An 11,671-nucleotide genomic window follows, 5' to 3' on the forward strand; every position below is an offset into this window, starting at 1 on the left:
AGATCCCCAGGTAGCTTTGCAAATCCCCAGGTGGTTTTACACATTCCCAGGTGGTTTTACAGATTCCCAGGTAGTTTTGAAGATCCCCAGGTAATTTTGAAGATCCCCAGGTGGTTTTACAGATCCCCAGGTGGTTTTACAGATCCCCAGGTGGTTTTACACATTCCCAGGTGGTTTTGCAGATCCCCAGGTGGTTTTACAGCTGCCCTTGGCTGCAGCAGAGCTCTCCTGTCCCCGAGGAACAGCTGAATGAGCCCCAGGATGGGGCAGTCTGTTGGTGTGGTGCAGTGCAGGCTCAGGAACTCTCCTGACCTGTGTCCCTCTTCCATCAGAGAGTTTGGAATGTGTTCCTGGTTTGGAATGTGCTGCTGGGGGTGTCCCTGTGGGCCACAACGTGGGGGGATGTTGGTAATGTATGATTTTTACGCAGACTTGTCCAAAACACAGAGGGCTGAATGAAATACCTGGAAGGGGGCATGGAGGAAAGATCCTCTCCTGGGTCCCAGTGGAATATTTGGACTCTGTGAGGCCCCTCCCAGGAGACATCTGCAAACACCCTCTCCTCTCCCAGGAAACAGTCCCAGCCTGAGTGAATGCAGCTGGAGAAGATAAATGTGCCATTGCCAGGCAGGGCCCAGGGCTGCTCTCTGGGCCAGCTGGTGACAGCCAGGGACCCTCCCTGTGAGCCCCTGGAAACAGGGAGGGAAGGAAGGGGAGGATCTCAAAGGGGCAGCTTGGGCAGGGATTCTGTGGGATCCAGAGCCAGCCTGAGGTCACCCCTGTGCCACTGCAGTGTCACCTTGCCCCAGTGACCTCTCCTGCTGTCTCCAGGCAGCTCCGTGACAACGCCTGGCCCTTGTGCAATGCCACGGAATGAAACTAAAAATAAAAAAATAAAAATAGCTCAGCTCCTGCAGAGCACCTGGCTGCCAGCACCTGGCAGGAGCAGCGCTCCAAGGGCTCCCTCCTCCGAGCTGATGAGGCACTGAGCGAGGGAGGGAGGGATGGAGCTGCTCATCCTGCTCCTCTCCTGCCCCCGGCCTTGCTCATCCCCTGCTCATCCCCTGCTCAGCAATCTGGGGGTGCTGGGGGTGCTGGGGGATGTTAGGGTGCTGCTGGAGATTTTGGGGGGAAGCTGGGCCATGTTGGAGGGTGTTCAGGGGTGTTGGAGCTGCCAAGTGCCCATCCTGGCCCCTGGCACAGCGTGGGCTCTGCCCAGGCCTGGCCAAGGTGCAGGGGCATCACCCCTGAGCCTGGTGTGGGCACTGGGGCCCCCATCTCTCCTGCCTGAGCTTTGCAGAGGGAGCTGGGGCAGCACTGGGGGTTGCTGAGGAGCAGTTCAAGGTATTCATCCTTCAGTTAACCCATTCTGTGCTTGGCTGGCCAAGCTGCCCATGCCCTGACTCTGCTGGCACCCCCACCCTGGGCACAGCGCTGTGCCCCATTCAAACTGGACAAACTTCAGCTCTTTGGGGCATTTTTCTCCCCTGAGGAAGGTGATTGGATCATTTCAGGTGTAGGGCAGTGGGCCAAGGGCAGAGCACTCATGAACCCTGAGGTACTCACGTGAGCTTTTACAGATTCCCTGGAATCCTTGCAGCCTGTCACCTTTGAGTCAGCAGTGGGGATAGTGACACACTCCATCCACTATCAGAGGGCTAAAAAGGCATCTTTATTACAGTCTCATGATATTTATAACCAACATTGTTCACCCAGAACCTGGCTGCTTCTCAATAACACCTGTAACCCAGTTGGTTGATTAAGGAACCACCCTTTGGTAAACTCCTCACCAGAAAAACAACTTATTCAAAACACCAGCTGCAGATTGTTCATCATTTGTTTACCATTCTTTGCCTCCCTAAAACTTCCCAGACCAATTCATGGGAAGGCTTATGTGGCTTTCTCTCTGTGACCAGACTGTCACATCCACAGGCACCTGAAGCTCACAGGAGCCCTGTGAGATCCTTGGCTGTCAGGGAGCTCAGGCTGGGCTGTTCTTCCTCAGGCCAGTGATCCCTCTGAGGCTGCAGGCCAGACCTTGGGCATTGCCAGTCTGCTCCTGTAGAGCCCAGCAGGAGCCAAAATCCCCCTTTTCTCATGAGAATTTCCAAATGGTGCTCAAAACTCAGAGGATTTGAGAGTCAGAGAGCAGCACGTGGCTGCAGAAGGAGTGTGAGTGATGCCTGGTGAAGGCTGAGCTAGAACAGAGGCTGGACAGAGCTAAAGAATAAAGTAGGGATTTATTAGGGGGCCTCAATGGATCCACCTTGGGCAGCACAAGAGCCCAGCAATTTACATTTTATCTGGGGCAAAGCAACCTCATAGAAATGCCACTACTATGGTAGAATTGTGCCTAAAGACAAAAAAGCTTTTGTTCTCTATTGCAGTTTTTTAAATACTCAAGGCACTTAGGGTAAGTTTCTACTAAAAGCTAAAATCTATATTCTAAATCTGTATTTCTATTTCACTTTGTAGCTTTATATATCTCAGTTTCTCCAGGGCTTTCAGTTCAATCCTTGTGCTTGGATTTCCCTCCAGGCCTGTGCCCTGAGGGGCTTGTATTCCAACACCAGCCAGGGCTACAGCCCAGGTGAGCCCAAATGGTCCCAAAATGGATGACAGCTCATGGGGTCTCTCACTTTTATAAGTTCTGGTCCATTTGCATATTGGAGTTAATTGTCCAATTCCAGCTTTAGCCTATCAAGTCCCATCCTTCTTGCTTTTCTCTCTTCATTCCACGTTGTTTGTGCTCTTGGGCCTGAGATTTGGATCATTTGTCCTTGGTGCCCAGCTGGAGCAGGAATTGTTTTCTCTCCCTACTCTGTGCACAGAGCTCAGCATCCCATAATATGAAGCCCAGACCCACACACTAAAGCAGCACAGAATCTGAAAAACAGAAAAGCCAAAACCTGAGGCATCATGAGGAGGGAGACACCTCGGGCAGAGCTGAGCCCTGGCTGACCCTCCCTGTGACACACACTGGGAACAGCCCAGGGCAGAGCTGAGGAGGGGCTTGTGCTTCACTGAGCCTCTGACCTGGGGGCACTCGCTCCTCCTGTGCCCCCAGCCCCGAGTCTGTGTCAGCCCAGCTGTGGTGCCAGCACCCAGGGCCAGCTGAGCACAGGGCAGAGCACGGGGCCATCCCACACCAAAGCTGGCAGCAGCTGTTGGGATCTCTCGCTGCTCACAGTGACCCCAAGAAAAGTTGGAAAGTCTCTTTTCCCAGCCTGGTGCTCGAAGAAGGAGTCAGAGCTCTTCATTTCTCAGTCTCAAGGTTGTTTATTGTTTCTTATCTATAAAATATTTTCTCCTGCCCAGCCAAGGTCCATCCAGCAGGGCAGTTCCAGGCACTCTGCCTGCCCCCAGGGCAGGGTTATGTCTTTATACTAAAAACTACCTGTACAATATTTACAATTACTTTCCAATACCTATCACCTATGTTAGACAGTGAGCTTCTACTCTAAACCAATCCCAAAGTGCCAACATCACAGCAGAAGATGGAGGCCAAGAAGAAGAAGGAGAAAGGCTGGACATGCCCAGTTCCCTCCATCTTGCCTCCTGAACCCCCATACCAAAAACCCTAAAATCTACTTTTCCACCCTGTGATAGATTCACTATTATTCTACCTAAACTGTTGTGGCTTGCAGATCTTCATCTAAGGTTGGTAATTTGCTCCATGGGTCATAATCAAACCCACAGGGGCATCTTGGGCTCTGTGCCAGGGTCTCTGAGCCCCCTGGCAGGGGTCTGGGCTGCTGAGGACAGCCAGAGGGATGTGCTGGGTCCTGACCAGCAATGTCCCACATCCCACCATAAACCCACTCAGAACGCCCTGGCAGCCCTGTCCTGCCCACCTGGGCCACACATGCCTGGAGCTGTTGTGGAGTATTGGAGAATCCTGGGGGATGTTGGGGACGCTGAGGGAAGCTGGGGGTGTTGGGGAATACTGGGTATTCCAGGATGGGGAATTCCAGGGTGGGATGCTAAAGGATGTTGGAGAATTTTTGGGGAATATTGGGGAATGTTTGAAGATACTGGGGGATTTGTGGGCATGCTGGGGAGAGGTTGGAGGATGTTTGAGGGAGGCTGTGGGATGTTGGCGGGAATGTTGAGGGGCTGTTTGGGGATGCTGGGGAGGGGTTTGAGGATGTTTGGGGGATGTTGTGGGATGTCGGGGGCTGTTTGGGGATGCTGAGGCAGATGCTGGGGGTATCGGGGGATGTTGGGGAGGGGTTTGAGGATGTTTGGGGATGCTGAGGCAGATGCTGGGGGTATCGGGGCTGTGGACCTGCCCAGTCTGGCCGCTGTCCCATCTCCCGGGCGGTGGGTGACCAGCAGAGGGCTCGGCTCCCCTCCAGCCGCTTTTTCGTGCCCAGCGCTGCCCGGGCTCGCAGAGCCGCGGCCGGAGCCGGAGCGAGCGGCGGTGCCCGGAGCCGCGGGGGCTGCGCCGGCCGCAGAGCGCTCGGAGCGGGGCACGATGGCATCGCCAGCACCGCCACGGCCACCGCCGCTGCTGCCGCTGCTGCTGCTGGTGCTGCTGCTGCTGGCGCCGGGGGCCGCGGGGATGCGGGGCAGGAATGGCCCGGGCAGCTCCGGGCACGGGCAGGCTGCGCACAGAGCCCCGGCGGCGGCGGGCAGGGAGAGGCAGCGGCGGGGCACGGAGGGGGATTCGCGGGCGGTGCAGCAATACGGGCCCGGCGTGCGCGTGGAGTTCCCGAGGCCGCCCAGCTCCGGCAGCCTGCAGCCCACCCGGGCCCTGCTGCCCTCCAGCACCGAGCCGGGGCTCCCCACGGAGCGGGACGGGCCCGAGCCCCGAGCCAACCTCAGCACCGTGTCCGACCGGCGGCTGCAGATGCACAACCCCCTGTACCCGGTGACCGAGGGCTCCTACAGCGCCTACGCCGTCGTGTTCCTGTCCCTCGTCGTGTTCACCGTGGGCATCGTGGCCAACCTGGCCGTGATGTGCATCGTGTGGCACAACTACTACATGAAGAGCGCCTGGAACTCCATCCTGGCCAGCCTGGCTTTCTGGGACTTCCTCATCCTCTTCTTCTGCCTGCCCGTGGTCATCTTCAACGAGATCACCAAGAAGAGGCTGCTGGGGGACGTGTCCTGTCGCATTGTGCCCTTCATGGAGGTAAGGGCTGCACAGGGCCCCAGGGATCCAGGACTCAGCTCCTCTCTGCCCTCTTGCTCTGGGGCAGCTGTGGGGCTGCTGGCCTGGCACGAGGACAGCCAGAGACCCCTAATGGGGCATTGGGAGTTGAGGGACAGTCCCCAGAGTGACCTCCCCTCTGGCTCTGCAGCCAGCACCGATGCTGCCAGGGCTGGGAAAAGCCCATCAGACCCCATGCAGCCAGCACAGGGACTCCTGTCAGCAGGGTCCCTCCATCTGTCCCTGTCCCACCCCAAAGCTGGGGACTCACCCTGCTGGCCCAGGAACTGGCCACTGTGGGCTGCTGAGGATGCTCCAAGGCAGGGGGCTGCAGGTGGAATGGGACAGCCCAGGAATGAGGTCTGGAAGCCTGAGATCTGTGTTTGTCCTCACACCTCAGGTGTGACAGGTTGGCCGCCCTCAGGGAGAGCCAGGCACCCACTGAGGAGGGCAGAGGGACTGTGGGGACAGGGGATGGCAGAATGAGCAAAACTGCCCCAGAGGGCAGGACTTGGGCTGGTGCTGGAAACCACCCTCAGTGTGCTCATCTCCCATCCTCGAGGGAACCTTGGGGTCCAGCTGTGCCCCTCTGTGCCCTGGTGGGACAGACAGACCAAACCTGCCTGTTCTCTGTGGTCAATGCCCCGTTTATCAAAGGGTGCAAATGCCTGGAAGAGCCCAGAGACAGGGTCAGGTCACTGAAGAACCCCTCAGGCTTGGTCAGACCAGCCAGGGTCAGAACCTGCCCCTCCCCTGAGCATCCACCCCAGTGCTCCAGGTGTTCCCAGCTGCTCCATGCCCTGCTGGCCCCAGAACAGTCCCCTGTGACAGACCCCTGTGACAGTGCCCTGTGACAGTCCCCTGTGACAATCCCCCTGTGACAGACCCCTGTGACAGACCCCTGTGACAGTGCCCTGTGACAGTCCCCTGTGACAATCCCCCTGTGACAGACCCCTGTGACAGTCCCCTATGACAGACCCCTGTGACAGACCCCTGTGACAGTCCCCTGTGACAGACCCCTGTGACAATCCCCTGTGACAGACCCCTGTGACAGTCCCCTGTGACAGTCACCTGTGACAGACCCCTGTGACAGACCCCTGTGACAGTGCCCTGTGACAGACCCCTGTGACAATCCCCTGTGACAGACCCCTGTGACAGTCCCCTGTGACAGACCCCTGTGACAGACCCCTGTGACAGTCCCCTGTGACAGACCCCTGTGACAGACCCCTGTGACAGTCCCCTGTGACAGACCCCTGTGACAATCACTTGTTAGTCCCCTGTGACAATCCCCTGTCCATGCCCAGGGTCTGCCCTGTGCAGGGGTCCCTGGCTGGGCACAGCCCCACAAGCTCCAGCAGTGGCCCTGGCTCCTCTGGATGCAGGGTGATGGCCCAGGGTGTCCCACAGAGCACAGCCCCAAACCTGCACAGCCCCAAACCTGCACAGCCCCAAAGCCAGCACAGGCATGGGGTGTTTGCTGGGGGAGCCCTGCAGCCCCTGTGCCCCTGCCCTACAGGCATTGCTCCTTTCCAGAGGGGTCCCACCCCATCCTCTCGCTATACTGGAGTGTTTGCCCCATCCCTGTCACCACCTCAGGCTTCCAACTGCATCTGGGTGGACTCAGAGAGGGGCAGGAGTTTGTCCAAGCTGGCTCAGTGTCCCAGGGAAGGGTGATGTCCCCAAAACAGACCCTGTTTCAAGGAGGATCTGAGGAAGATCTGCTGTTCATGGGCTCCCTGTCCCCCTGAGAGAACCCTGGGGGTGGCACCAGCAGGTTCAGGGATTCAGCAGCACCAACCAGGGTGCCCTGGGACAGCTTGGGCCCAGAGGAGTCAGGAAGGGACAGGAATGTTGGTGCTGCAGAAGGATGAGTGTGTCACAGGTCCTGCTGTGGGGGTCCTGCTCTGCCCCAGCACCAGCCCTGCCCTCCTGCCCCCCAGAGCATGGGCAGAAAGAGCTCCAGGGCTTCAGCTGGGGGAGCTGCAGGGAGCCACAGCCAGGCCAGAGCCAAATCCCAGCAGTCAGGTGGGAGAGGGAACCTCTCTGGAGCCAGGGCTCATGGCTCAGGCACTGCATGGATGCCGTGGGAAGCAGATGCACCCTCAGTGCTCTGGCACACAGCCAGGCTTTGGGAGCAGAGCTGCTTACAGCGGCTCCTGGGGCCAGGCTGTGTGAGGGATGTGCTGCACTGATGCCACCAGTGCCATCCCTGCCAGGGCACTGGAGATGGGAGCTCTGCAGGACCAAGGGCACCAGGAGAGATGGGGGAGCCCTGGAAGGCTGTGGGGGGAGAGGCAGCAGCACAGCAGCACCAAGGGCTGCAGGTGCCAGCCAGGGAGCAGGTGCAGCGTGCTGGGTGCTTTGGGCAGAGGAGCTGGGAGGTGGTGCTGGGTGCAGGATGCTGGTGCTGGGCTGGTGTCCTGATTCTGTGTCTGGGGAGATGCTGCTGTGCATAACTGATGGTGCTGCTGAGTGCTGGCATCACTCTGGCCATCAGCTGCTGCAGTGACCAGCCCAGGGCCAAGGAAAAGGCTGGGGGGTCGGGGGGCAGTGTTCCAGGCTGTTCCAGGCTGTTCCCAGGGCACCACGTGGAGCCCTGGGAGGTTTCCTGAGTGCTGGGAAGGTCTTTCAGCACGGGGTTTGATGTTTGATGGCTTCGTGAGGCCAGGAACGGCCACAGCACTGGGACACCAGCATGTGACTCTGCCATCATCTTGGCCAAGGGCTGTGGGACTTGGCTCCCAGCTCTGGGGCTGGGAGTGCTGGTCGGTCCTGGCCAGCCCTCCCAGAGCCACAGCGAATCCTCTCCCTGCCCTGGCCTCCTCCTCTGGCAGAGGGGATGTTTTTCTTGCTATTCTCAATGCAGCGGAAATTGCCCCAAGCTGATTTGGGACAAGAGCGCCTTCAACTCACTTGGCCTGTCCAGGCAGGCCTTGGGAGCCCTGGGAACCCTGGTGCCTCTGGGTGTGATGGTCCCTGCTCTGCAAGAGCCATCCAGAACAGAGCAAGAGCCTGAAGGACAGCCCTGCTGCTCCCACCTTGGCTGGATGGACAGACAGACAGACATCCAGCTAAACTCCCTTCTGCAGAAAAGGGAGCTGGGCAGGCACTACAGGGGCAGGGGACGTTTTTATCCTTTCAGGAGTCACAGAAAAGTGGCTCCAAACCCTGGGATGCAGCCACAGGCTGTGACCTCCCTACAGCCTTTGAAGGAGGGATGGTGGTCTTAGGTAGCCAGGTGTCACAGACATGGTTCATGAAAAATCCTTTCCTTAGGATTTTTTCTCCTGAGAAGCTGAGAGGCCTCAGGAACAAAATGTAACCAATGGTTATCTGCTGCTGTGGAATGCAACAGGTGCATCTGGGATTGGTCTCATGGGGTTGTTTCTAATTAATGGCCAATCACAGTCAGCTGTCTTGGACTGTCTGTTATAATTCCTTTTCTATTCTTAGCTAGCCTTCTGATGAAATCCTTTCTTCTATTCTTTTAGTATAGTTTTAATATAATATATATATTATATATGTTATATGATTATATTATTATATACTATATTATATACATTATAATAGATATAATATAATATAATATAATATAATATAATATAATATAATATAATATAATATAATATAATATAATATGAGTGATATATATCACTCTTATTATATATATTATATTAAAAGATATATAGAATATATATATTAAAATAGAATATATATAGAACATATATAGAATATATATTATATTAAAATTAGAATTAATAATAATTATATATTATATTATATTAATATATAATGTAATATATAATATATATTATGTATTATATAATATATATTATATATATTATATATATATATACAATAAATCAAGGCTTCTGAAACACGGAGTCAACATTCTCGTCTCTGCCAGGGTTTTGCCCCGAGCCTGGCAGAGCCAAGCCCCCTGTGATGTCCCTGTTGTGCCTCCTCCCTCACCAGGTCTCGTCCCTGGGAGTCACCACCTTCAGCCTGTGTGCCCTGGGCATCGACAGGTTCCACGCAGCCACCAGCCCCCAGGCCAGCACGCGGCCCATCGAGCAGTGCCAGTCCATCATCGCCAAGCTGGCCGTCATCTGGGTGGGCTCCATGACGCTCTCGGTGCCCGAGATCCTGCTCTGGCAGCTGGCACGGGACACATCACCCGTGTCCGGCGTGGTGACCGAGTTCTGCACCATGAAACCTTCATCCAACCTGCCCGAATCCATCTACTCTCTGGTGCTCACCTACCAGAATGCCCGCATGTGGTGGTACTTTGGCTGCTACTTCTGCCTGCCCGTGCTCTTCACCGTCAGCTGCCAGCTGGTGACGCGGCGCGTCCGCGGCCCCGACAAGAAGAGCGAGAGCCGGGGCGCCAAGCAGGGCCAGGCCGAGGGCCACCTCAACTGCACCATCATCGCCCTGACCGTCATCTACGGGCTCTGCACCACCCCTGAGAACGTCTGCAACATCGTGGTGGCCTACATGTCCCCCGACGTGTCCAAGCAGACCTTGGATCTGCTCAACCTCATCAACCAGTTCTTCCTGTTCTTCAAGTGCTCGGTGACGCCCGTCCTGCTCCTGTGTCTCTGCCGTCCCCTGGGCCAGGCCTTCATGGACTGCTGCTGCTGCTGCTGCGAGGGCTGCGGCCCCGACAGCTCCTCCAGCGAGAGCAGCGCCGACAGCAAGCTCAAAACCGAGATGTCCTCCTCCATCTTCTTCGACAAGCCCCGGGAGACCCCCCCGCCCCTCCTGGCCCTTGGCACCCCATGCTAAAGTGCTACCAGGGAGCCGTAGCGATCGTTTCACCACCTCCTCCCAAGACCAAACCTTGTTCTGCCATTAGTACTCGTGTCTGGATGTGGAACAAGAGAAAGAGACGGCTCAGGGGGCTGCGCCGTGGGCTTCAAAGCCAGCATTGGGCAGGTGGGATTGAAATGCCAGTCCCCGTGGCTACCCTGGTGACCCTCTTGCCTCTGCCCAGAGGTCAGCGAGGACAGCAGCACCCTCCTGTCCCGGCTGCCTGGCCGGGCTCCCTGGGGCTCTGCTCTGGAGATGGCGTTGTGCCGGAAAGGTCTCACCTGAAACCACAGAGGCTGACCATGATGGCTCACAGAGGACACAGCAAACACAAACTGCCCTCTTCCTGTCCCCTCCCCTCCTGCCAGCCCCTCCACAAGAGGAAAAGGTCCAACTGGTCATATCCCACGGATCCAAGCCGTGCCCTGTATGAGCTCAATAAACCAGTAACCTAGAGCACGTCGTGCTTGCAGCTGCTGGCCCTGCTGGGCTGAGCCCTGGGAGCCCCTGGAATGGCTCTTCCCTAAACCTGGGGGGCTCTGGGGTGGGCATGGGCAGCTGGGGGGCAGGAGGGCAGGGAGCAGCTGTGCCAGAGCGGGCAGCAGCCAGGGGAGATGGGGAAAGGCCCCCAGCCCCTTTGCTGCCTCCCTCTGGGGTGATGCTGAGTGGTACCTGTGAGAGGGTGCCTGCTGAAGTGTTGGGTTTGGGGCAACCTGAACTGGTCTCAGTAAAGTCCAGCCAGCTGAGCACAGGGCTGAGGTAGCCCCCAGCCTGGTTCCCCACGTGCACTATGCACAACCAAGGTGCTGCTGGGCAATATGTGGAACCACCACCCCCAGCACCCCTTGGGGTGAGAGCATCTCCCCCAAACTGCCCCACAGGGCTCCTGGCCCTCCTCCACATGCCCACTGCAGGGACAGAAGTGGCCCAGGAGGGCGGTTTCAGGGCACCAGGGTTTCCAAGCCCACATGTTCCCGGCAGGAGCAGGGGGGTCAGGGAGCAGGCGGGACGGATCTGCCCGAGGGCAGCCTGGCCACGCAGCCCTGTCCACCGGAGCTGTTAGAGCTCCTTGTCCCGAGGGCTGGCAGCCACCCAGCCCCGGAGTGCCAGGGAGAGGGAGCCGGTTGCCAGGGGCAGTGAAAGGCAGGGGCTCAGTGCGGGCTTTGTGCGCAACACCCACCGGCCCCGCGCGCGCTTCGCTTTCGCAGAGCCGTTTCCAGGGAAACAAAAGCCCCAGTTTTCTTTTGAGAGCACAAAACTGGGTTTTTCCTTTCATCCTCCTCCCCGCGAGCCCGTGCTGGGCCCCACGGTTTGGGAGAGGAGGGGTCTCATCTCGGCCCAGGGATGCAGGGGGCTCGGTGCCCAGGCCATACCTTCGAGTGCCCGTGGGGTCAGCGGGGTCCCGGGAGGGTCTGGTGGCTCTGGGCTCTGGGGGAGGGCACCTCTCATGTGCCTGGTCCACATCGCTCCTCCTGAGCCTGGGCCAAGGGTGAACAAAGCCAGGCTTGTGCTGCAGGCGTGGGGAGGGGCAGGGGGTGCAGGCAGCACTGGCACCGTGCCTGTGGCAGCACCCCCGGGCCAGCCCTGCTCCCACCCGGGGGCAGCTGACAGGGCAGGGCAGGGCAGGGGCCACCCCCAGGAGCCCAGCAGTGATGGTCACCCCCTCCTGGGGACATGAAGGCCACCTCCAAAGGACACAGGAGC

The 11,671-nt window shown here is 57.6% G+C and overlaps 1 protein-coding gene across 1 annotated transcript; it reads left to right on the top strand.

The window, feature by feature from the left end:
- Positions 1-4,368: 4,368 nt before the first annotated feature.
- GPR37L1 (G protein-coupled receptor 37 like 1) lies at positions 4,369-10,423 on the top strand. Its single transcript, XM_054648530.2, has 2 exons — positions 4,369-5,137; positions 9,131-10,423. The coding sequence occupies exons 1-2, from the start codon at positions 4,478-4,480 to the stop codon at positions 9,941-9,943; spliced, it is 1,473 nt and encodes a 490-aa protein (XP_054504505.2). The 5' UTR covers positions 4,369-4,477; the 3' UTR covers positions 9,944-10,423.
- The last annotated feature ends 1,248 nt before the right edge of the window (positions 10,424-11,671 follow it).

This window comes from Agelaius phoeniceus, chromosome 25 (assembly GCF_051311805.1).
Source record: "Agelaius phoeniceus isolate bAgePho1 chromosome 25, bAgePho1.hap1, whole genome shotgun sequence".
Lineage (NCBI taxonomy): Eukaryota > Metazoa > Chordata > Aves > Passeriformes > Icteridae > Agelaius > Agelaius phoeniceus.

Coding starts and splice junctions, on each gene's coding strand:
- GPR37L1 (XM_054648530.2), top strand. CDS start 4,478: ATGGCATCGCCAGCACCGCCACGGCCACCGCCGCTGCTGCCGCTGCTG. Junction 5,138..9,130: donor GCATTGTGCCCTTCATGGAG/GTAAGGGCTGCA, acceptor CTCCCTCACCAG/GTCTCGTCCCTGGGAGTCAC.